The sequence below is a fragment of the Danio rerio genome, chromosome 21, assembly GCF_049306965.1.
Source record: "Danio rerio strain Tuebingen ecotype United States chromosome 21, GRCz12tu, whole genome shotgun sequence".
NCBI lineage: Eukaryota > Metazoa > Chordata > Actinopteri > Cypriniformes > Danionidae > Danio > Danio rerio.
In genome coordinates this window covers 1,888,634-1,915,000 of record NC_133196.1, presented here as the reverse complement: position 1 = coordinate 1,915,000, position 26,367 = coordinate 1,888,634, and the positions used below count along the sequence as shown (strand labels likewise).

Below are 26,367 nucleotides of genomic sequence, written 5' to 3'. Positions count from 1 at the left end.
ACTTCAACTATATATATATATATATATATATATATATATATATATATATATATATATATATATATATATATATATATATATACATATATATATATATATATGAGCAATTCCAGCGTTATGGATGTGACATTTGCAGTAAAAACTCAACACATAAATTGACAGAGAAAGTATATGTTAACATTATATAGGAAAATTTTATTATATTTTCCAGAGCAACTAGCCACAGAGTTATGGGAGCAAAAAATAGCAATCTGTAAACATGTTTTGTACTTTAAATGAGGAAAATAAGCATGCGTTATGGATGTGACAAAAAAAGTCTGCGAGTTTACAGTATACAACATACTTTGTAGAAATTCTGTGAATTAAACTGCACAACCCAAAATAAATAATGCTAATCAAAATGATAAGAGTTGGCTCTCTATAAAACAAAAATGATTGGTTTTATTTTATTTAATATTTTCACATTTCTGAGAAAAAAAGTGTTGTTTTGGATGTGACGGATGTGAAATTACCATTTGTGTGACTTTGGTAAATCAAATTGAATAGTTTGAAAACATTGACAGATGCATTTTTGAGTATTTTAAAAGTACTGTAAAATACTTGCTTACCCAAAAAACGGAAACGGTTTCCATATTTTGGTAAAAACTTAATTTTTTTTATGGCAAGGTTAACATTTGACCGGAATTGCTCATATATATATATATATATATATATATATATATATATATATATATATATATATATATATATATATATATATATATATATATAATGAGTTTTTGTTAATATTTCAGTTAGTTGAAATAAAAATTGTCAACCAGGACCAGCACAACAGCACATGTTTCTGAAGACAATCACTGCAGCTTTAAGCTGTGTCAGATTTGTCAAGATACCAAAGTCAACATCTCGAAATGAATATTTTACTGCTCTATAGACCCCTGCTGGAGTTTGTTTTATTTCTCCAAAGCAATCTGAGGAAAAGCATCTGAGTCAAAAATGTAAAACATTCAGTTACAGGTTCGGAAGAAGCAAATAATGTGATGATTAACATGAAAAATAATAACCAGAATTTCACTTCAGTTTGTAAACACAAACAAACGGTGTTTACAGCGTTATAATTCACAGCTGAAGTGTGTGAAGAAATGCAATAAACATTAAGCATCAAGGAGAAGCACTTTATCAGCATCTAGACCAGCAGCCTGTAAGTACATTTAAGATTTGTTTCAGTTGTTGTGTATGGTTTGAGGACTTGTTTCCAGCTGTTTGTGTAAAGTTGTAGGACATTTAAACTTGCTTTCAGTTGTGTATAATACTAGAAGTTGTTTAGCCACTGTTTCCTTGGTTACTATAAGAGCTTGTGTAGCGAACGCAAACGCGGTTTCGCGTCGTCCGCCTCAGTTTCGGCCCTTGTTTTGACTCGGGAGGCGTGTCCAAACGCCAGGTAACCACTATATAGCGAGCACGCTAGCATTAGTCGGCAGGAGAAGCACTTTATCAGCATCTAGACCAGCAGCCTGTAAGTACATTTAAGATTTGTTTCAGTTGTTGTGTATGGTTTGAGGACTTGTTTCCAGCTGTTTGTGTAAAGTTGTAGGACATTTAAACTTGCTTTCAGTTGTGTATAATACTAGAAGTTGTTTAGCCACTGTTTCCTTGGTTACTATAAGAGCTTGTGTAGCGAACGCAAACGCGGTTTCGCGTCGTCCGCCTCAGTTTCGGCCCTTGTTTTGACTCGGGAGGCGTGTCCAAACGCCAGGTAACCACTATATAGCGAGCACGCTAGCATTAGTCGGCAGGAGAAGCACTTTATCAGCATCTAGACCAGCAGCCTGTAAGTACATTTAAGATTTGTTTCAGTTGTTGTGTATGGTTTGAGGACTTGTTTCCAGCTGTTTGTGTAAAGTTGTAGGACATTTAAACTTGCTTTCAGTTGTGTATAATACTAGAAGTTGTTTAGCCACTGTTTCCTTGGTTACTATAAGAGCTTGTGTAGCGAACGCAAACGCGGTTTCGCGTCGTCCGCCTCAGTTTCGGCCCTTGTTTTGACTCGGGAGGCGTGTCCAAACGCCAGGTAACCACTATATAGCGAGCACGCTAGCATTAGTCGGCAGGAGAAGCACTTTATCAGCATCTAGACCAGCAGCCTGTAAGTACATTTAAGATTTGTTTCAGTTGTTGTGTATGGTTTGAGGACTTGTTTCCAGCTGTTTGTGTAAAGTTGTAGGACATTTAAACTTGCTTTCAGTTGTGTATAATACTAGAAGTTGTTTAGCCACTGTTTCCTTGGTTACTATAAGAGCTTGTGTAGCGAACGCAAACGCGGTTTCGCGTCGTCCGCCTCAGTTTCGGCCCTTGTTTTGACTCTCGAGGCGTGTCCAGCTGAATTCAATCAGCTAGTGCTTTGGGGTTATATAAACAACTAGTTCACCGCGGCAGCGGTCGCGGCAGCCTCGTGTGAAGACCGCCTCGTGTGAAGACCGCCTCGTGTGAAGACCGACGAGGGTAAAGACCATCGACTCTACCTGCGCGACTCCACCGAGCAAAGACACCGACAAAGCACTTGAGTACTTTACTGTATTGTTTTACTTTACACTTATTTTTTGTTGTCAGTGCACTTTTATTATGTGTTTTCTAATTCCTGTTGTTACTAACACTCGCAAAACACGGGAGGTACGCTGCAGGCGTAATCCTCACAACCTTCGTTCAATACATGTATCTACTATTTCACAACTCTCTCTCTCCGTGGGCCTCTGGAATTGTCAATCAGCTGTTAACAAGGCTGATTTTATTACCTCCATAGCTACATATTCTGACTATAATCTCATGGCTCTAACTGAGACCTGGTTGAGGCCGGAGGACACTGCTACACATGCTACTCTTTCTGCTAATTTCTCTTTTTCCCACACTCCTCGTCAGACAGGGAGAGGGGGTGGGACTGGACTACTAATTTCCAAAGAATGGAAATTTACTCTGATACCGTCCCTGCCAACAATCAGCTCCTTTGAATTCCATGCAGTCACCATTATCCACCCCTTCTACATAAATGTGGTTGTCATCTACCGCCCACCAGGTAAATTAGGTCACTTCCTAGATGAACTGGATGTTCTTCTCTCATCTTTTTCTAATTTTGCCACTCCCTTATTGGTGCTAGGTGACTTCAACATTTACGTTGACAAACCGCAAGCTGCAGACTTTCAGACTTTGCTTGCCTCTTTTGACCTAAAAAGAGCACCTACTTCTGCTACCCACAAATCAGGTAATCAGCTAGACCTTATTTACACACGACACTGCTTCACTGATCAAACAATAGTAACTCCACTACAAATATCTGATCATTTCCTTCTGTCTCTCAACATCCACATTACTCCTGAGCCGCCACACACTCCTACACTGGTTACCTTTCGCAGAAACTTACGATCTCTCTCACCCAATAGACTATCCACCATTGTTTCAGACTCTCTTCCTCCATCTCGCAAACTCACTACACTTGATTCGAACAGTGCCACTAATACACTCTGCTCCACACTAGCATCATGTCTAGACCGATTATGTCCTCTTGCATCCAGGCCAGCCTGTGCCAGTCCTCCTGCACCCTGGCTCTCAGATGCTCTCCGTGAGCATCGCTCAAAACTTCGGGCTACGGAGAGAATTTGGCGGAAAACTAAAAATCCTGCACATCTCTTAACATACCAAACTCTTCTGTCCTCTTTCTCAGCTGAGGTTACTTCTGCAAAGCAGACGTATTACCGTCTGAAAATCAACAATGCCACTAATCCTCGCCTACTTTTTAAAACATTTTCCTCCCTCCTCTATCCTCCTCCTCCACCCGCATCCTCCACACTTACTACTGATGACTTTGCTACATTCTTCTACACCAAAACTGCAAAAATCAGTGCTCAATTTGCTGCACCTACAACAAACACGCAAGATACAACACCAACACCACACACACTCACCTCTTTTTCTCAGCTCTCTGAGTCTGAGGTGTCCAAACTTGTGCTATCTAGCCATGCAACCACCTGTCCACTCGATCCCATTCCCACTCATCTCTTGCAAGCCATCTCTCCTGCAGTCATACCAACACTGACTCACATAATTAACACATCTCTTGACTCTGGTTTATTCCCCACTACATTTAAGCAGGCTAGGGTAACCCCACTGCTAAAGAAACCCAACCTGGACCATACGCTACTTGAAAACTACAGACCAGTATCCCTGCTTCCATTCATGGCCAAGATTCTGGAGAAAGTAGTGTTCAATCAAGTCCTGGACTTTCTTACTCAAAACAATCTCATGGACAACAAGCAATCCGGCTTTAAGAAAGGCCACTCAACTGAGACTGCCCTGCTCTCGGTCGTGGAGGATCTCAGACTGGCTAAAGCAGACTCTAAATCATCAGTCCTCATTTTGCTGGACTTGTCAGCTGCTTTTGACACTGTCAACCACCAGATCCTGCTATCTACGCTTGAGTCACTGGGCGTTGCGGGCACTGTTATACAATGGTTCAGATCTTACCTCTCTGACAGGTCATTCAGGGTGTCTTGGAGGGGAGAGGTGTCCAACCTACAGCACCTAAACACTGGGGTACCTCAAGGCTCTGTTCTTGGGCCACTTCTCTTCTCCATCTACACATCATCTCTAGGACCAGTCATCCAGAGACATGGATTCTCCTACCACTGCTATGCTGATGATACCCAGCTATACCTCTCTTTTCATCCTGATGATCCCTCGGTTCCAGCTCGTATCTCAGCCTGCCTGTTGGATATTTCACACTGGATGAAAGATCATCATCTTCAGCTGAACCTCGCAAAAACGGAAATGCTTGTAGTTTCTGCCAACCCGACTCTACACCATAACTTTTCAATCCAGATGGATGGGGCAACCATTACTGCATCCAAAATGGTGAAAAGCCTTGGAGTAACGATTGATGACCAACTAAACTTCTCTGACCACATTTCTAGAACTGCTCGATCGTGCAGATTTGCACTCTATAACATCAGAAAGATCCGACCCTTCTTATCTGAACATGCAGCTCAACTCCTTGTTCAAGCTCTTGTTCTCTCCAAACTGGATTACTGCAACTCTCTACTAGCTGGGCTTCCAGCTAACTCTATCAAGCCTCTTCAACTGCTCCAGAATGCAGCAGCACGAGTTGTCTTCAATGAACCTAAACGAGCACATGTCACTCCGCTGCTAGTCCGTTTGCACTGGCTGCCAGTTGCTGCTCGCATCAAATTCAAAACTCTGATGTTTGCCTACAAAGTGACTTCTGGCCTAGCACCTTCTTATCTGCACTCACTTCTGCAGATCTATGTGCCCTCCAGAAACTTGCGTTCTGTGAATGAACGTCGCCTCGTGGTTCCATCCCAAAGAGGAAAAAAATCACTTTCGCGAACGCTCACGCTCAATCTGCCCAGTTGGTGGAATGAACTCCCTAACTGCATCAGAACAGCAGAGTCACTCGCTATTTTCAAGAAACGACTAAAAACTCAACTATTTAGTCTCCACTTCACTTCCTAATCTGCAATTGCCTATTTGAATATCACACTAACTGTACAAAAAAAAAAAAAAAAAAAAAAAAAAAAAAAAAAAAAAATTACTAACACTTCCCTTCTTAGACTTTACAGACCTGAAACTTGCCTTTAGTACTTATTCATTGTTGCTCTTAGTGGTGTAAATTGCTTCCTTGTCCTCATTTGTAAGTCGCTTTGGATAAAAGCGTCTGCTAAATGACTAAATGTAAATGTAAATGTAAAGCATCTGAAGTACAGCCACATGTGGGAAGAATATTTACTCTGTATTTTAGTTTTAATTTCAAGTACAAATATCTGAACATCTATAAATCAAGATATGTTTACCAAAGCAGCAAAGCGAGGTCTCGAAAGTGTGTTTAGCTTAAGAAAAAGTATCTACTCATCTTGTTGGGAAAAAAAACATGATTTGGCTTAGTCCCCGAGTTGTTACAGGTCGCCACAGCGGAATGAACCGCCAACTTATCCAGCATATGTTTTACATAGCGGATGCCTTTATATGCAAACCAATACTGGGAAACACCCATACACTCATTCACACACTACAGCCAATTTGGTTTATCCAATTCCCCTATAGCGCATGTATTTGGACTGTGGGGCAACCCGGAGCACCCGGACATGCAAACTCCACACAGAGATGCCAACTGACTCGAACCAGTGACCTTCTTGCTGTGAGGCCATAGTGCTAACCACTGAGCCACAATGCAGCCTAAAATCATTTAAATCAGGGGTGCCCAAACTTTTTCTTCTGAAGGGCCAAAAACCAAGCTTGATTGAGGCTAGTGGGTAAAAGATAAATAAATTAGCGTTTGTAGCTTTTTGTAGCTCAACAATAAAACAAACAAAAAATATTACATCAAATTAAATGATGATCTCTTTTAAAGGAATTCGCCCCAACCCTCTCCATCCTTCTCACTCTCTTCTCAGATGGAACGGTGGGCCAAGTCAAAGGTTACAATGGGCCAACTTTGGCTCGCAGGCCCTACTGATCACTGATTTAAATTGTCAAAATAACATTTAAAGGGTCACAAAACACCAGAACACATGTGTTGAGCTGTTGACAGTCGTATATGTGTCCCACACTGCTATAAACACTATTAGGACACCTATATTTCACTAAAAAGTGTAAATTGGTTGTTTTTGCGTTATTTCAAGCAAATTCGTACTTCCTGTTTGAAACGAATTTTTGAAGCTGCGTCACGGTCATGACATAATAGCGTGTATTCCAGCGTGCAGACTGGACGTCTGTGCCAGAGTGTGTCTTATTACGTCTTACAGTGTGCTGCATTAATGCATGAGTAAAGCTTGGTTCAAACCAATCAGCGCGCTCTATTGTGCAACTTCATTAATATTCATTAGTGTCACAGTGTTTAGACGACAGAGACGCCACGTTGTGTTGGCAAAACAAGTGTGAAGTGTTGCTTTTATAGTTTGCTGCAGTGAAGTTTCGTTTTCATTTTCTCTCTGTGAGAGCGCAGCTGGAGTCACGTGTGGATTAACAGTGTACGCGACGCTCGACAACAATAACTTACGTGTCTAAGGAGGATTATTGTTTACCTGAGAGCTGTTCTCATCTGCAAACGCTGAGATCCGGATTCGCTTGTAGTCTCCTCTTAATAAAGACGCGGCTCTAGTTGCTGGTGATTGTCCTGTCTCTACAGATTTGGTGAGTGAGCGACCAGTGCTCTTTGTTTATTCAGTTTGTTCGTATCAAACTAACTATTGCACCGAGTGTAAACATGTTAGCACCACAACCAAACTTTAACCTCGTGTAGGATTTTTACCGCATTTTGTGACCGGAATAACACACGCGGCTTTCTGACGCTACCTGCCGTGTGCATCCAAGTTTCCGGGAAATGCTGAGTTTTTTTTTCTCTCATTCACCGTGCGGCGTCAAACATTGCATGAAAAATACACGCTTAGAGCAGCGCCTCAAATCAAATATCTCGTTTGTCGCGAGGGACATGAATGAATTCCCTGAATGAAAGAGCCAAACTGCAGTTAAAGTCCACCATTTAATAATTTGGCAAATAATTCGACTACAGATGTCCATGTAAACACAGTCACTTTCTCCCCTGTGTGTGTATTTTGACTCACGTCAGCGTGCCCAAATAGACACTCCCACACCACGCCTCTTTTGCTCCTCTGACACTCCCCCCTAAACAGAGCTGGACACGCCCACTTTTCTGACTTTTTCCAAAGTAGAGGTGTGAAAACACCCTGCTGAAACAAGGGGGTTACATTTAAGCTAGTTGTAGGTCAATTTAATTTAAAATAATATTATTGGACACACTTAGTCTATTTCAGCAGCTTTATTTAAAGCATAAAATTAATTGTGACACATTCATCTTAATTAATTTTTACTAAAAAACAACTGTTGTGGTAGGAAATTCGTCTATTCTGCGATACTGTGTGTGTTTTCTGCATTACAGCAATCACAGAGCCTCAGTAAGAGAACATTTGAGCTGAAAAGGCTTCAGATTGGAGTGTGTTTTAGCGCTGTGTTTATTGTTTACATCTTTGCGAGTGCTGAACGCCATCTGAAAGCGTATCAGGCGTTCAGAAACCGTGGATCTGATGGTTTTAAACTCTGTCAACCCTCCACAGAAGATTTACTGCAGCTCAAACTCTCTTTATCCTAAAAGGAGATGCTTTTAAATGCCATTACTGTGTGTTTAAAGCTTTAATGCCTCAAATCTCTGCATCTCCTGTGCTCCGGGCTCTCGGTGTGCGTTCAGAAGTCAGACTATATTACTGAACCATAACTCAGCTGCTGACAGACGGACTGAGAGATTGAACTGTGGATTAAACAGCAGGTTAGAGCATCTTCAACCTGTCAAACTCCAGCTGATTTTGTTTCAGCATCCTCTGACCTCACTATTAGGCATATGGAGTTTATCCATTTATATTTTCAGGTATTTAATCTGGAAATGTAATCAGTGAGTTTCAATAAAGGTAAATAATGATATCAAAAGTCCTGCATCTTTAGAGATTCAGAGATCTTTAGAGTGTAGACTCATAATGTAATATATGTTTCATTCCTACTGGACACTAGATGGCGCCCTTGTGCATAAACACCACGTCTGCATTACAAATTAAAAATTTATTTATTTTTTGGTTGAGAAAATTGCATTCTAATATTATTATATTATTATTATTGGACATTATTCATCCTTGGAAAACTATTTGTGTGTCCCAAATCATAGTATGTTGAAATAAGTATTTTAAAGTAACCAGCTATTCTCTAAAGAGACAAAAAGCCCTGTATATTCACAGAAAAGTATTATATTTCATATTTTCCACCACCAAAAAGCAGAGTGCTGTTGAGCAGACACGTAATCTTATATCTGTTTCATTTATACTGGACACTAGATGGTGGATATTGGATGGCGCTGAAATTGCAATGAGTGTTTCAGATCATATTATGTTGAAACAAGTAATCCAAAATTACATAGTATTTTGCATACAAATGAGATACAAAAAGTCATGTTTCTTTAATTTTTTTAAAGCAGAATGTTGTGTATAGACATGTGATATCTGTTTAAATCATACTGGACACTAGATGGTGCCCTTGCGCAAAAACTCCACATTTGCATTACAGAAGTAAAACATAATAAATCTCTTTGTTTTAGGTTGCATCTCAATTATTTGATATTATCCATCTTAAATAATATTGGAAAACATTATTAGTGTGTCCTAAATCATAGCATGCTGAAATAAGTATTTCAAAGCCCTGTATCATTAGAGAAAAGTATTATATTTGCTATTTTTGGCCTCCGAAAATTAGTTTATGTTGAGCAGACACCTAATGTAATAGCAGTTTCATTCAAACTGGACACTAGATGGCGCCCTTGCACGTAAACGCTACATCTGCATTACAGAAGTAAAATCATGACTAATCTTTTTCTAATCTAATTTTTTATTGATTTATTTTTTTGGTAGGGAAAAAATTGCATCCCAATTAGTCGGATATTATCCACCCTACACAGTATTGGAAAACATTATTAGTTTGTCCCATGTTTATTAAGTATTTCAAAGGTACCTGCTCTATTCATACAGGACACTAGATGGCGCCCTTGTGCATAACTTCCAGATCTGCATTACAGAAGACTTTTTTTGTAGGGAAAAGTTAAACTGCGCTGCAATTCGTTGCATAATATCTGTCTTATATAGTATTAAAAAATACAAATAGTGTGTCCAAAATCATAATGGCTGCGTCCGAAACCGCATACTTCCATAGTACGCTAAAAACAGAATGCGAGCCAAGTAGTATGCCTAAATTCATAGAGTTCGCTAGAAGTACTCGGATGAACTAATAATTCTCTCATGCACGCTGCGATATCCCATGATGCCCCGCGGGAGAATTCATGAATGGGAGTGAAGTGACGCAACTTACGTGCGTAGGTCATGTGATCATGACAAAATGGCGGACGTAGTATGTCCGAGTTCCATTCATACTGCTCACAATCATACTGTAAAGAACGTACTTTTCGGCCGAGTAGCATACCTGCCAACACTCTGGTTTTTCCCGGGAGTCTCCCGGATTTCATAACCATCTCCTGTATTGTTCTGTCTCCCGGAAAACTCCCAGTCCTCAGCTTTTTGGTACAGTCCGGCTAGATTTTCGGTCATGCGCACCGAACCTAACATGCAACCATCACTTCGCACGCAACCCAGGATAAAATCTTCCAGGTTTTATGATCCGAATGTTGGCAGGTATGCCGAGTAGTACGTTTAGATTCAAATGCAGCACCTACTGAGTAGGCGGTTTCGGATGCAGCCAATAATTTGAAACAAGAAGTCCAAAGTTCAAAGGCAAAAAAAGTTTTATTTTAAGTAGAGTGTTGTTGTGTAGACTTGTAATGTAACATCTGAGTGCACCAAAAGGAGCAAATGTCCCCACAAGTATAGCAGTAAATTTGACTTTTTTTTAATTTACCTTTTTTTTTTTTTTTTTTTTACTTTTTTTCTACCTTAATGAGGAAAACGCCTGATAAATCTCACAGAAAGAAGTATTTTGAAAATGTAAAATGGCAGATTTTTTGCTGCGAGACTTAATTCAGGGGTAGCAGAGAGAATATACAGTCTGTATAGTAGAAACATCATTACAGATATGGAGAGTCCTCAATAAAGATAGCTGTGCACGTGTGTGTGTGTGTGTGTGTGTCATCATGTGAGCACCTGTTTTCAGCATGACCTCAGCTCTCTGACCGCTCACTTCAGCTTCACAAAAAAATGCAGAGCAAATCTGATCCAGCTGTTCCTCCAGAGACTGTTCCAGAAATCTGATTTTGGGTTCAATGGACCCTTTTCAGCAGAAGTGAACGGGAAGATACAACAGACCATTTTTACAATCCTATTTGCTGAAATAATAAAGGAAAAACTCCACGATAGAGGCAGCACGGTGGCTCAGTGGTTAGCTCTGTCGCTTTTCACAAAAAGGTTGCTGGCACGAGTCCTGGCTGGGTTAGTTGGCATTTCTGTGTGGAGTTTGCATGTTCTCCCCGTGTTGGTGTGGGTTTCCTCCAGGAGCTCCGGTTTCCCCCACAGTCCAAACACATGCGCTATAGGGGAATTGGTGAACTAAACTGACCATAGTGTATGAGTGTGTGTGTGTATGAGTTGGAAGGGCATCCGCTGTGTAAAACATATGCTGGAATAGTTGGCGGTTCATTCCACCGTGGAGACCCCTGATGAAAGGTCTAAGCCGAAGGAAAACGAATGAATGAATGCATATTCTGAAAAAATTACATTTAATACAATTTTAATCAAATACACAAAATAATTTAGTTTCAACTAAGCCAACTTTTCTTATTACAGAGAATGGTTTAATAATTCATAATATCATATTAATTACTATTATAATATAATAATAGAAATTAATTTAGCAAATCTGATCAAGCTGTTCCTTCAGACTGTCCAAAATCTGATTTTGTTTACTACTATTTTCATTACTAAAACTGAATTAAATTATGAAATTATCTACCCAGGCTTATTATAGATATGTATTACTGTCTACATTTCTGGAGAGCACCAAATATGTCCCAGGAGCTACTTTTTTTTTTTGTTTTTGTTTTTGTGAATCTACTGATGTGTACGCTTTTTCAGATCTCAAATTTCCAACCCAGGCTCATTCAGAATACGTAGTCTCATGGACGTTTCTGGAGACCGTGAAATGAGTCCCAGGAGGTACGTATTTGTGCAGGTTTTGATTTCACGAATCCGTACGAGGGCGATGTTTGCGTTTTTTCGCATCTCAAATTTCTCTGGCGAGTGCCGTTCGTGCCAGCGCTGTTCTAGCGTAAACCCATCAGAGGCGATGTCGACCGACTGTCTGTCTAAATGGCCGACTGGGCGACTAGCCTATCTACTGACCCAGCCTCCAGGGGTGATAGCGTTCCGGCACCACGCCGGATTTCCGGCGTACTGTTGCTGCGGGGGGAAAAAAAAATCAGGTTCACGGATATTGATCTGTCATTTCTCTAGATTCACATAATTCACTCACTGCTGAAAGCGGCGGATTGGTTTTTATTAAGTGCCATTTTGTGTGCTCGTGAATCATCTTTTGAGTGTAGACGCCATGTAAATAAAAGCTAGATTAATTGTGTAATTTAGAGAGCTTTATAAATTATAACGGATCTTTGTGAGATCTCTATGAACTAAGATTAGACGCTTTTTAGTGATAAGAGGAGCGTGCTTTGCACTTTCCAGGCTATAATCCATTCAGAATTTGTATGAAACTTTCGTTTTCGGCACATATACGCTGATATGTTTTGGGAATGACATCTGCATATTTACGCTGGGTTTATTCTCGAAATAACGGTGAAGCAATGGACGGGACAAAAATATATTTCCCCCTTCTCCTTAAACAACTTAGTGTTTCAGCTATGAAATAGTTCAGTTTTGTATGTAGCCTAATGGCAAAGTGTTTATATTTAGTTTCGTTTTTTATTATTTAGAAAAACGCTTATTTAGAAAAACGTTTGGAGCATTTTTTATTCGTTAAAAATAAGTTTTTTTAACGAACAGCGCCCAGCGGAAGACCATCATTGTCTGTTTGATCAGTTTGCCTTCTCAGATCATCACGACTTGCCTAAAATAAAAGATATAAAACAGTTCAAGTATAAAACAATGGTAGCTTAAACGTTAAAGAATGTGTGCTATTAGGCGCATAGTTTGCTTATAAAAGCTTGCAGGACATCGAGGCGCCAGAGCAATCACTTGCATTTTTTCAGTGGGAGCAATTTAAAGTTATCCGTCATTTTTGCTCACAAAGTACGAGTAATACATCAAAAAACGTTACAGCGTTTTTATAAAATAAAGAAAACCAAAATTATGCGCTTTCTGTCGTCTGGTTTTTGAACAGGAGCGCTTAACAAAATGAAGCAAAATGTATATGCCTCACAGACATAATAAATATATTTATAGAAAGCTTTAAATTATTACTTAACGAAATAAAACAAATCGAAAACAAAAAAACTCCATGTAATCCGTAAAGATGAATTTCTTTCTAAAGGCGAGTCCAAGAGGAGATTGCCAGTCAGGATCTTTGCGACACTGACTCAGAATAAGTAAATAATAAATTAAAATAATAAATAATAAAATAAAATAATAAAAAAATAAAATAATAAATAAATAATTAAGATATGTCCTTACTCTTTCCTCGACACATTCATTGTTATTTGTTTTTGCCGGTGCTTGGGGCGAGTTTTAGCTTATTGTGTGCGCTTGAACGCGGATTCACAGTAGCAGTTTTAACATGGAGTGACACGACATCTGACGTACAGATGACACTGGCACATGCCACTGAGTGTAGTGACACTTCCGGTGGCACGTCCGGTTTTCCACTGTCATGTGTCACTCGCTAGTGGCATGTGTAGTGACCTGTGTCACTCAGAGTGTCGCGCTGCATGTCACTGCAGTGACATCGACACCCGGCGAAGCTTATGACATTAATTAACACGAGCAAAACCATATTTAATCATTACGCGACTTTTAACCTAATTTATCGCGTCGCAAGTTAGTTTATTTGCTGAGCTACTCCACGATGTTTTAATTTAAACGCATTTATTTTATGTATTCGTAGTCATACTTCCGTACGTAATATAGTCATTTGACAGTACATGTCAGTCAAATTTATTGTGGCATGCTTATGTATGGGAGGGGTTACACTTATCTGTTGTACTGTATATTATTGCATCCTGGCAGTTCCTTTGATCCCTACAATATGGACTTCTCTATGTTTTTAATTCATTCATTTATTTTATTATTTAACTTATTTTCATTTTAAGGTATTTTAAATAATATCCTTTAAAAAGTTATAATAAAATGCATGTTGAAAACTCATAACATATATGCATGTAAGATAACAGGTGTCATTTGCCTAATGATTTTTAAATATTAAAGCAAAGAGACTTATAAGATTAATGTGCTTATAACGTGCTTATACTGACACCTACTGGCACATGTCACAAGATCACTGACACTGGCATGTGTCACTGACATTACTGGCATGTGTCTAAAAAGAGCCACTTGACAATAATGATGATCAGGGTTACACATAGGCTGTTAATATATTTGGGCCCAGGGGCCCACGAGTTATGTGTTAAAAGTGCGTTGCATACATAGTACCCCCACCCCTACTCACCTCAGGGGCAAGGAAAAAAAGTTCAGGCTCAGGAATTTTTTTCACTATCAGCCCTGTTCCCTAAACCCAATAAAATTTAGCGATTGACCCGCTTACTTCCGTAAACAGAGCCGCTTTACAAAAGCAGTCCAGAAAAAGAAAAGCCCTCGTCTGATTTTTACCACATTTTCGGATTTTACCACATTCTCACCCTGTTATTCACTTGTTCGTTTTATTTTTATTTTTATATTGCGTCTCAAGTCTGCCGACGTACACCATGAGCTAACTGGACAAACTGGTTGCGGCGGGAAAGCCCTCTACACGGAGGTAAGCATCAGCTGGTAAGAGCGAAAAAGAACAACGTCATACCGCTCCGTAGCGTTCACTTGAAAAAAAAATTAAATGCAGCCATACGTTCCTCCGGCTACATTAATTCGCGTTCTCCAGAAACGTCCACGGGACTACGTTTTCAAAATGAACCCGTTTTGCAAATTTCTGTCGCGAGTGTCATTCGCGCCTCCTATGCTCATGTAAATTTACCAGAGGACGCTGTTGACTGACCGACCGACCGACCAAATCGCCAACCGACCTCTCACCCAACCGATAGTGTTTTCAAAAGCAGATTGACCCTCCCACCTCCTTCCCTAAACCCAACTTACAGGGTTTTTAAAAGCAATCCATGCAGAATAAGAAAAGCCCTCGCCTGATTTTTTACCACGTTTTCAGATTTTACCACGTTCTCACCCTGTTATTTACTTTTTGGGTTCTGTTGTTGTCTTATCTGCTTTCTGGAACTGTTCTTCGCCAGACTCCAGACTCATCGTGGTCAACTCCTCTCTTCGTCTCGAATCCTCCGACGTAGGCGGCGAGCTACTGGACAAACTGGTAACAGTGGAAACACTGTCCATGTGGAGGTAAGCGCTCAACTCGTAGCGCACAAAGGAACAGTGTCATACCACTCCATAGCATTCATTTTAAAGACGAAACGCAGCCATACATACTTCTGGCTACATAGTTTGCGCTCTCCAGAAATGTACACGGGGCTACATTTTCACAATGAGCCAATGTTTTCTTTAATAAAATGTAAATATGTACACAAAATGATTTAGTTTTGACTGTCTGCCAACATTTTATTACACAAATAACAGCGTAGTAATTAATAATTAATCATATTAATCACTATACCGGCATTATCATTAATTACTAATTATAATATTTATAGTAATTCACTAATAATGTAATATAATACGATGATAGCATGATCATGTTAGGGTGAACGATACCTTTAAGAACAAAAATGTGAGGTGTGAATGGATTATAATTCATTACAGCATACACACACACACACACACAGACACATATGTACACACACACACGCGTGCGCGCTGGTGAAAGTGAATAAATAAACAGTGGCGTCAGTGAGACATTGAGCAGAGTTTCAGGACCTGTCGACAGCAGCGTTCGCCCAATCAAATGCCTGAGCACGAACATGCCTGCGTCTATTCATTTCTGTCATTAACAACAGCTCGTTAACACTGGAAATACGCACACGCAGAGACCAAACACACAACCAAACAAAGAGCAGCTCTTCAAGAGTAACACACACCTTATGCTTCACAAAATATTGTTGAAAATAAAATAATTTATAAATAATTTTGTGTGTGTGTGTGTGTGTGTAAATGTGTGACCTAAATTATGCTGTGTATATGTGCATGTGTGCTTGTGTGTGTATATCTGTGTATGTCCATTATGCGTGTGTGTCTGCCTGTGGTATGTCTCTGTGTGTAATGTATATTATGTGTGTATATACGTATGTGTGTCTCTAAATATATGTGTCTGTGTACAATGTGTGTGTGTGTGTCCTAGATCATGCTGTGTGTATGTGTGTCAGTGTGTGTGTTCATGTGTGTGTGCATGCGTCCTAAAATATGCTGTGTGTTGGTATGTGTGTCTCTCTGTGTGTATGTGCATGTACATTATGTGTGTGTGTGCCTGTGTTCTAAAATATTCTGTGTGTGTGCATTTAATGTTATATCTCTATGTGTGTTTATTTGTATGTATATGTTCTAGAATATTCTGTGTGTGTGTGTATTTGTGTGTGCTCTCTCTCTGTGTCTGTAAGGGTTTATGTGTGTGTGTGTGTCCTAAAATATGCTGTGTGTGTATGTACATTGTGTGTGTGTTTTTGTGTGCCTGTGTGTGTATGTACATTGTGTGTGTGTCTATATGTACTGTATATGTGTGTGTGTGTCTGTATGTGTATGTGTGTGTATCTCTGTGTGTGTATGTGCATGCCATGTACATTGTGTGTATGTGCCTGTACAATACGTATGTGTGTGTATGTACATTATTTGTGTCTGTGTTTATTTTGTATGTGTGTGTGTGTGTGTGTGTGTTTGTTTCTCTGTGTGTATGTGCATGTATATTTTTTGTGTGTGTGTGTATACATGTACAGTATGTGTGTGTGTGTGTGTGTGTGTGTGTGTGTGTGTTTGTATGTGCGTGTACAGTATGAATGCGTGTATGTGCGTGTACAGTATGTATTTGTGGATGTGTGTGTTTGTATGTGTATGTTCAGTATGCATGTGTGTGTGTGTGTGTGTGTGTGTGTAGTATGAACATTATATCTGCTTCTCTTCTTGTGTTCTCTCTCTGTTCTTTATTCTCTCCAGCTGTCTGCAGCTTTATGGATCGTTTCAAGTTTTTTTTAAAGCCTTAAATATGGAAAATATTACCAGCATCTTCCTTGATGTTCTCAAGTCTTTCCTCCCCCATTTTCAGTCTGTTATTTCCTGTATTTAGTCTTGCGCCGTTCGTAACATACAGTCAGAATAAAGCCAACAGCACACACCTGACCTAATATTAGCCAATTCGGTCAAGCACACGGCATTAAAGCATCACTTTATTAATATTATTATTAATCTATTAAACCAATGCAAATATTGCAAGCAAATTAGTTTTGAAGAGACCACATGGTGAATTCAATAGTAATAACATACACACAGCGGCCACTTTATTAGGTACACCTGTCCACCTGCTTGTTAACGCAAATTTCTAATCAGCCAATCACATGGCAGCAGCTCACTGCATTTAGGCATGTAGACATGGTCAAGACGATCTGCTGCAGTTCAAAGCGAGCATCAGGATGGGAAAGGAAGGGGATTTAAGTGACTTTGAACGTGGCATGGTTGTTGCTGCCAGACAGGCTGCTCTGAGTATTTCAGAAACTGCTGATCTACTGGGATTTTCACGCACAACCATCTCTAGGGTTTACAGAGAATGCTCCGACAAAGAGGAAATATCCAGTGAGCGGCAGTTCTGTGGGCGCAAATGCCTTGTTGATGAGGCCAGAGGTCAGAGGAGAATGGCCAGACTGGTTCCAGCTGATAGAAAGGCAACAGTAACTCAAATAAGCACTCGTTACAACCGAGCTCTGCAGAAGAGCATCTCTGAACACACAACACGTCCAACCTTGAGGCGGATGGGCTACAGCAGCAGAAGACCACACCGGGTGCCGCTCCTGTCAGCTAAGAACAGGAAACTGAGGCTACAATTCACACAGACTCACCAAAACTGGACAATAGAAGATTGGAGAAACGTTGCTGCTCTGATGAGTCTCCATTTCTGCTGACACATTCAGATGCTCGGCTCACAATTTGGCGTCAACAGCATGAAAGCATGGATCATCCTGCCTTGTATCAGCGGTTCAGGCTGGTGGTGGTGGTGTAATGGTGTAGGGGAGATTTTCTTGGCACACTTTGGGTCCATTAGTACCAACTGAGCATCAACGCCACAGCCTAAAATCTCTGAGGAATATTTTCAGTAGCTTGTTAATCGAAGGATTAAGGCAGCTCTGAAGGCAAAAGGGGGTCCAACCCGGTACTGGTAAGGTGTACCTAATAAAGTGGCCGGCGAGGGTATATGTTATATAACATATGTAGTTATACGCCCTCATGTCTGCTCATGTAACTTTTTTTTTTTTTTACTAAAAAGTCACTCCTACAAAAACCCGAAGATGAAAGATGAAGAGTCTGATATTGTCCGTTTGCATCTCTCAGCATATATAATAAAAGCCCCTCTTACCATGAGCGAGTGTCTGTTGGAGGGCAGCAGTCCGGAGCTATATCCGCCCATGGCCCCGTTGTGAGAGTGTGAAGGCGTGATCAATCCGTGCATATCTGCATGTGCGCCGGCCATCGCCGTGGACGGACCCACCGCATGACTCCGCAATACGTGAATGGCATCGTCCAGCCGCTCCAATCTGTCCTCGATACGACTTTGCTGCAAACACGGATGCAAAGAACAATGAATAATGCATAAAAGAGGATGCATGGGAAACTATTTTACTGTATAACTTCAACATTACTATGCATGTGGGACTTAGTAGTGTACTTTTATTGGTGGTTCATTCCACTGTGGCGACGAATCCAAAGGAAAATGAATGAATGTTTATTTAATGGGTCAGAAACAGATATGTTATGAAGGACACATGCATGTGAAACTACTTTGCAGTATAACTTCATCATTACTATGCATGTGTGAAATAACAGTATATGTCTTTTTACTGCAGGGTCAGAATCCTTTAGATCCATTATTAAGGAGGACACATGCATGTGAAACTATTTTACTTTATAACTTCAACATTCATATGCATGTGAATTAACAGTATGGGTCTCTTAAAAGTTGTAGAAAGACTTCTGTGTTATACAGGGTGGGTGAAAAACAACTAGGTGTTATTTAAAGTTAGCATAAACCAAAAGCTGCATCCGTTTGTCTTTTTCATATTGTGAGGCAGTCACAAGAGAAATGGAATATTAAATGAGAAAACAGTTCTGGTTCTCTCAAGGTTTTTTTTCTTCACTCTCCTATCGGTGAAGTTTTTTTTCTCTCTCCGCTGTCGCCTCTGGCTTGCATGGTTCAGGATCGGTAGAGCTACGCATCGCTGAATTTGCTCTTCAGTGTTTAGACTCTCAGTAATGATTTAAACCACACTGAACTGAGCTAAACTGAACTGAACTTAAACTACCATGATCCAGTTACTATGACCGTTTATGTGAAGCTGCTTTGACACTATCTACATTGTAAAAGCGCTATACAAATAAAGCTGAATTGAACTGAACCACAGCTCTGCACAGTTTAGCTCCAACCACCTCCAACTCACATCTGCCTAATAGTCTCTAGTAGACTTGAACTGCGGCCCTCTATGCTCTAAAATATCTATAAATTGTTTTAAAACAACCACTATTTTCTAAAATGTATGCATGTAAATTAGGTCACAGGTTAACTCGCTATAATGGTATATCACTATATCATCAGTTCTGCAATATATTACAAGAAAACCATCCACAATTTATCACAATATCTGTAAATGAAGGGGAAAAACACATTCAAAGCTATAAGATGTTGAGCAGCTTTTGTGAAGAGAGGTCACATCTCTAAACTAGATTCTTAAAGTTTGAGAACAAACTTTGAGGCTGGCTTGTGAAAGCCTGATGGTAATAGTTTATTTAGTTTAAACAGTTTTAAAAAGTATGAATAGATAGATAGATAGATAGATAGATAGATAGATAGATAGATAGATAGATAGATAGATAGATAGATGGATAGATTATGGAGGGATGGATGAATGGATGGATGGATGGTGTGCTAGCATGAGTCAAACAAGCCAACCCCCGCTTCTCTACGATGTTCTAATACTGAGATATAGCTGCTGTTATATTGTTGCTAGGTTAGTCTGTTTTGTTGCTATGGAGTGGATTGTCAGCTTAGACTGATGATGTATCAAAGCTTCTTGCCAGTAGGAACAGTTAAAAGCAACACCCATGTCTCTATCACACTGCAGCATGACGATATCAATCTGAACCTCTATAATTGCAGTCTATGGGACCGTTGCTAGGGTGCCGTATCTGGTTGTTAGGGGTGTGGCTAGAAAGTTAAAAGCTCATCAGTTATTGGTAGTGAGTTAAATGAGCCCAGTTAGAAGTCTGTGCAACAGTCTGATGTAGAGTTATGAGCTCACAAAGTTTGACCCAATGTAAAGTCAATGAGAGTCTTTTGCAGTGGAAGTCTATGGGACAGTTTCTAGGGTCCCAAAAGTGGTTGCTAGGGTGTGGCCAGAAAGTTAAAAGCTCATCAGTTATTGGCAGTTAGGTAGTCTGAGTTAAATGAGCCCAGTTAGAAGCCTGTAGGACAGTCTGATGCAGAGTTATGAGGTCACAAAGTTTGGTCCAATGTTAAGTCAATGGGATTTTTCTGACGGTCCCGGGACGTTTTTTGGAAAACCAAAAGTCGGATCAGTCGGAAAAGATATAGCAACCCGAGTCAGACCAGTTTGGAGGTCTGGTGTGAGTTTGGTGGTCATAGCTTGAAAGCTCTAGGAGGAGATAGAGTTTAATTTTTAGTCTCAGAAGAAAAATAGGATAACAATAGTCTGGCTTGCTACACAAGCCAGCCTAATTAGTCACAGCAGCAGCACCTTCCCAATTTTGCACACATTACATTTAACATAAAACTGTCAAAATTGCAATTCATTGCTTTGTAGTTTTCAGTAAGACACTTATTAAGCCTAAATAACGCGTAAACGACTTAAGTGCAAAACTTATTTACATCCATTCAGGGCTTTACATTAACACCGCCAACCCGCCAAATGCGGGTAGATTTCAGCTTTGGCGGTTTAGACAGACACCTCCACTAGCCCCTTTGGCTGATTGAAAATAATTTTTAAATTGTAGTTTTCCTAAAAGCAGGGTTCGACAATATAAGGATGACCCAATATGCGAGCAAATGTGATCTCAGAATCGAGCAGTAAAATAATTGTGATCACGCGAGCAGAAGAAAGCAAGTGAATAATACCGAATGAGAGGATGATCATCACTCGCGCTAACAGCTGATGTGTTGCGCGCGACTTCTTAAAACGCGTGCGCACTCCCGAATCGTGAGGCAACCATGTCTGGAAGAGGTTCTGGAAACGCAACTGTCATCGGTTCTCTTTCAAATAAACTAGACAAAAAGTGATGAAAATGCATTCACAGTCCTGCTGCTTTCAAGAGCTTGAAATGTGTCTTTTTGTAAGCAGCACCGGTTGCTTTCACTTTGAACAGATTATGAAATTGTCTAAAGTTAACCGTGTGCATGTGATCTTCTTTTCATTATCACACACGGTATGTTTTTTCACCTGCTTTCATTTGCTTATGGTTTTGTTTGGTTTCATTTTTGTTAAAATGGTTTAATTATTTTTTTTTATTTACAATATTGCTTTAATGGGTGATGAACTCTCCATTTATGTGCAGTTAACTGCTGATCCGAGAGATCTTTAGCCACAACAGATTACCGTGCTTATTTTTGAGACATGACAATAGTTATTTTTTTAAAAGTCAATTGCTTTCCTTTCTTTTTTAAGAAATGTTTTGTTAAATAAAAAGTATGGTATACAGCTATATTTTGCTTGTTTTGACACATTAAACATTTGTGGCTAAGAAATAATTATTGTTGTGGTTATAGAGATAAATTTGGTGCATCGTTAATTTTGAGCTCTAAAAAAAGTCATGTGAAATAAAAACTAATTGCAGTATAACACAATGAAACCCGACACACAAAAGTGAAATAAAGGTGGAGGCATGTAGACATAACTCAAAATTTAAATCAAGTAATTTTAGCATGTCAACGTCAAATTTATGCATATAAAATAAACTTTCCCAACAACAAAATTGTGGCTAGTGAAAATGCAGAGTGGCTAGTAACATTGGAAAACTACTAGCCACAGTGGCCGGTGATTAAAAAAGTTAATGTAAAGCCCTGCATATATTGTACATGCAAATAAATATCAATACTTGATGCTAGATTATCAATAATGTATCGCAGCCGGAAATATCCCCATATCATTATTTTGTCCCACCCCTACTATAAATGTCATCTTACTAAAAATGATTAGAGACATAAGAGAGTATCTCTTACCAATGAGTGCAGCGGTGGTTCATAACTGGGGGACGAAGCTCCTTGACCGTTTCTGGACCAAACAGCCGTACTCGCAGCTAAACAAATGAACAACAATCAAAGATCACAACAGAAAGTTCAAACAGAGACAAAATAATCAGTGCTTTATGATGAAATACACAAGCAAGGCAATCAAAAACATATGAAAGTTATGCAACACCTATCTAAACATGTTGAAATCAATGCACATTTATTTGACATGCAGCATCGCTTAAAATACCAACTATTATTATTGAAAAACAGTGCATTAAAGTTATGTGAGTTCAAGCATTAATCAAGAATAAATATATGTACATTATTCTCTAATAATTCAACAGCCTTATGTGCACTGTTGAGATGTTGTAACTGTTGAAACAACTCAAATCATTCAGCGGAGTGATATAGTGCTGTGATGAGCTCAAAACCTGCTGGAACTACTTTGTCTTATAATAAAGGGACACCTTAGATTGCTCATCAGCCAATCAGAATCCTTTTAACATTAATACAACTCAAGCCAGGTCAATTATCCATCATTCACTCTAGCAAAATTAAAAATCTCAGAGTCATATATTTTTTGCCTGCTATCAATTATACATCAACATGATCAAAGTAACTCATTTTTGCATACACACCGCCTCCCAAAACATGCAAGCACTCTGAAATAGGTGTTTCAGTTCAGATAAAGAACGGCCAATCAAATCAGACCCAACCCAGACCTGACCAATCAGAGCAGAGCTGGCTTTAAAAAGGGGGAGGGTCCCAAGGTTGATTCAAATGAAGCGAATCCAAATTGATTCTAATATTAAATACATAGTCTGAATAAATTACATAGTGTTTTCTGACTTTAAGTGCATTTAAACTTATTGTAGGACACTATAACACAATATTAGCACACTTTAAAATAACATATCAACTGCTGTTTAAAGATGTTGACTGGAAAACAAGACCAAGAAAGCCTTAGTCTGTGTTTTTTCTATTGATCCGAGACTCAAACAAGGCCAATTATTCATCATTTACTCCAGCAGATAGAATCCTTATACTTTCATGACCTTTGTCATGATCAAAGTAACTCATTTGCATAATCCCGCCTCCTACAACAAAATGACCACTTCCTTATTGATGCAGAACGACCAATAAAAACAGACCCGACCCAGACTGGACCAATCAGAGCAGAGTGGGTTATGAAAGGGGGAGGTGCTTTCAGATCTGAAGCTCCAAGCTTGATTCAAACGAACCGAATCAAAATAATTTCCAAGTTTTTAAACTCATATTCTGAGTAAATGACAGTGTTTTCTGACTTTAAATGCATTTAAATCTGCTGTAATGACAATTTAGGGACTCTAAAATACCATATAACCTGCTCTTTTAAGATACTGACTGGGAAACAAGACCATGATAGTCTCAGTCTGTGTTTTTCTATTGATCCGACACTCAAAACAGGCCAATTATTCATCATTCACTCCAGCAGAATGAGTCCTTATTTATTGATGATCGACGTCAACATAATCAAAGCTAATCATTTGCATAACCCCTCCTCTAGCAACATACAAACACTCAGTAATGGTTATTTTCTTTCTGATACAGAACGACCAATAAAGTCAGACCCGACCCAGACCTGACCAATCAGAGCAGAGCTAGCTTATAGAAGGGGGAGGCACTTACAGACCTGAGGCCCCAAGGTTGATTGAAATGAACTAAATCAAAATAATTTCAGATTGATTCTAATATTAAACACATATTCTGAGTAAATGACAGTGTTTTCTGACTTTAGATGCATTTAAATCTGCTGTAATGACAATTTAAGGACTCTAAAATACCAAATAACCTGCTCTTTTAAGATACTGACTGGAAAACAAGACCATGATAGTCTCAACCTGTGTTTTTCTATTGATCCGACACTCAAACCAAGCCAATTATTCATCATTCACTCCAGCAGAATGAGTCCTTATATTCTGTATATCTACATCAACATGATCAAAGGAACTCATTTGCATAATCCCGCCTCCAGCAACATACAAACATTCCAAATGGCTATTTCCTTTCTGAAACAGAACAACCAATAAAATTAGACCTGACCTAGACCCGACCAATCAGAGCAGAGCTAGCTTATAGAAGGGGGAGGGGCTTACGGATCCGAAGCCCCAAGGTTGATTTAAATGAACTAAATCAAAATAATTTCAGAATTACTCTAATATTAAACTCATATTCTGAGTAAATTACAGTGTTTTTTTTTTTACTTAAAATCTGCTTTAGAGACTATTTGAGGACTCTAAAATACCATATAACCTGCTCTTTTAAGATACTGACTAGAAAACAAGACCATGATAGTCTCAACCTGTGTTTTTCTATTGATCCGACACTAAAAACAGGCCAATTATTCATCATTCACTCCAGCAGAATGAGTCCTTATATTCTGTATAGCTACATCAACATGATCAAAGGAACTCATTTGCATAATCCCGCCTTCAGCAACAAACAAACATTCTAAATGGCTATTTCCTTTCTGAAACAAAACGACCAATAAAATCAGACCTGACCTAGACCTGACCAATCAGAGCAGAGCTAGCTTATAGAAGGGGGAGGGGCTTACAGATCCGAAGCCCCAAGGTTGATTCAATTGAACTAAATCAAAATAATTTCAGAATTACTCTAATATCAAACTCATATTCTGAGTAAATGACAGAGTTCTCTTACTTTAAATGCTTTCAAATCTGCCGTAGGGACCATTTAGGAATTCTTAAATACCATATAACCTGCTATTTAATGTTATTGACTGGAAAACAAGACCAAAAAAGTCTCAATCTGTGTCTCTCTATTGATCCCACACTCAAACCAAGCCAATTATCCGTCATTCACTCCAGCAGAATAAATCATCCGTCCGTTTCTCTGTTCTTTTGTGTGTGTCTTTCAGCAGACGATCAGCTGGTGGGAACTGACCCCTGCCTTTGATAGGTGACGACCCTGATGCTAATCACAAACTGGTTGTTCTTCCCTCCTCATTCTCTCCTTCACACCGGTAATTAGCGATGAACGGCGCACTCGTTTATTCATCCTCTCTGACCTTCACCTGTTTGCGTCTGCGCCATTGGCTCATTACGTATATATCACGGCTAATTATGTTGTGTTTTTTCAAATTGCGCTTCTTTATCGAAACATGCATTTCAGACGCTGCTCCGTATTATTAAACCTCATTTCCAAATGCTAATTAGCACATAATTACAGCCACATTCATGTGCAAATAAATTTTGCGGGAATCCGCGCCGCTGCCACTGAGAAAATTATTAAATTAGTTATTTAAACTTCCCTCGCATGTTTAAGTTTAAATATTAATTTGCAGTTGCGCATTTAATGGTTGTCGGTCTAATAACTTTGGCACTCTGAGAGATCCTAATTAGGCGGCGGTCGTTTCCATGGAGGCTCGAATAATTACTCAATAATCAGACTCAGAAATTAGTTTTGACGAAATTGATGAATATGAAGAATGCAGTATATACAAATATACACTTGCTGGCCACTTTATTAGGTACACATTACTGGTACCAGGTTGGACCCCCTTTTGCCTTCAGAACTGCCTTAATCCTTTGATTAACAAGTTATGCCAATCTCCCGTTCCACCACATCCCAAAGCTGCTCTATTGGATTGACAACTGGTGACTGTGGAGGCCATTTGAGTACAGTGAACTCATTGTCATGTTCAAGAAACCAGTCTTAGATGCTTCAGGCTTTATGACATGCTGCGTTATCCTGCTGGAGGTAGCCATCAGAAGATGGAGACACTGTGCTCATAAAGGGATGGACATGGTCAGCAGCAATACTCAGGTAGGCTGTGGCGTTGATGCTCAATTGGTACTAATGGACCCAAAGAAAATCTCCCCCACACCATTACACCACCACCACCAGCTTGAACCGCTGATACAAGGCAGGATGATCCATGCTTTCATGTTGTTGATGCCAAATTCTGAGCCGAGCATCTGAATGTGTCAGCAGAAATGGAGACTCATCAGAGCAGCAACGTTTCTCCAATCTTCTATTGTCCAGTTTTGGTGAGTCTGTGTGAATTGTACCCTCAGTTTCCTGTTCTTAGCTGACAGGAGCGGCACCCGGTGTGCTCTTCTGCTGCTGTAGCCCATCCGCCTCAAGGTTGGACGTGTTGTGTGTTCAGAGATGCTCTTCTGCAGAGCTCGGTTTAAACGAGTGCTTATTTGAGTTACTGTTGCCTTTCTATCAGCTGGAACCAGT

At 39.6% G+C, this 26,367-nt stretch overlaps 2 protein-coding genes across 29 annotated transcripts in view; one reads left to right on the top strand and one right to left on the bottom strand.

The window, feature by feature from the left end:
- tcf4 (transcription factor 4) overlaps nt 1–26,367 on the bottom strand; it is a 327,237-nt gene that overhangs the window by 23,462 nt on the left and 277,408 nt on the right. For all 27 annotated transcript variants that reach the window (XM_073935620.1, XM_073935630.1, XM_073935626.1 and 24 more), the window contains 2 exons: nt 22,111–22,187; nt 18,241–18,438 (listed from right to left, as the gene is read on the bottom strand). In XM_073935620.1, the coding sequence (XP_073791721.1) occupies nt 18,241–18,438; nt 22,111–22,187 (275 nt within the window). The remainder of the gene's footprint in view (nt 1–18,240; nt 18,439–22,110; nt 22,188–26,367) is intronic.
- On the top strand, nt 1,165–6,353 carry LOC141379939 (uncharacterized). Of its 2 annotated transcripts, XM_073935614.1 has the most exons (2): nt 1,165–3,070; nt 3,152–6,353. In XM_073935614.1, exons 1-2 carry the CDS (start codon nt 2,623–2,625, stop codon nt 5,518–5,520), a joined length of 2,817 nt encoding a protein of 938 aa, XP_073791715.1. In that variant the 5' UTR covers nt 1,165–2,622; the 3' UTR covers nt 5,521–6,353. The 2 variants fall into 2 exon arrangements, with proteins under 2 accessions (XP_073791715.1, XP_073791714.1); XM_073935613.1 differs by having other exon boundaries at nt 1,171–6,353.

Coding starts and splice junctions, on each gene's coding strand:
- LOC141379939 (XM_073935613.1), top strand. CDS start 2,623: ATGTGTTTTCTAATTCCTGTTGTTACTAACACTCGCAAAACACGGGAG.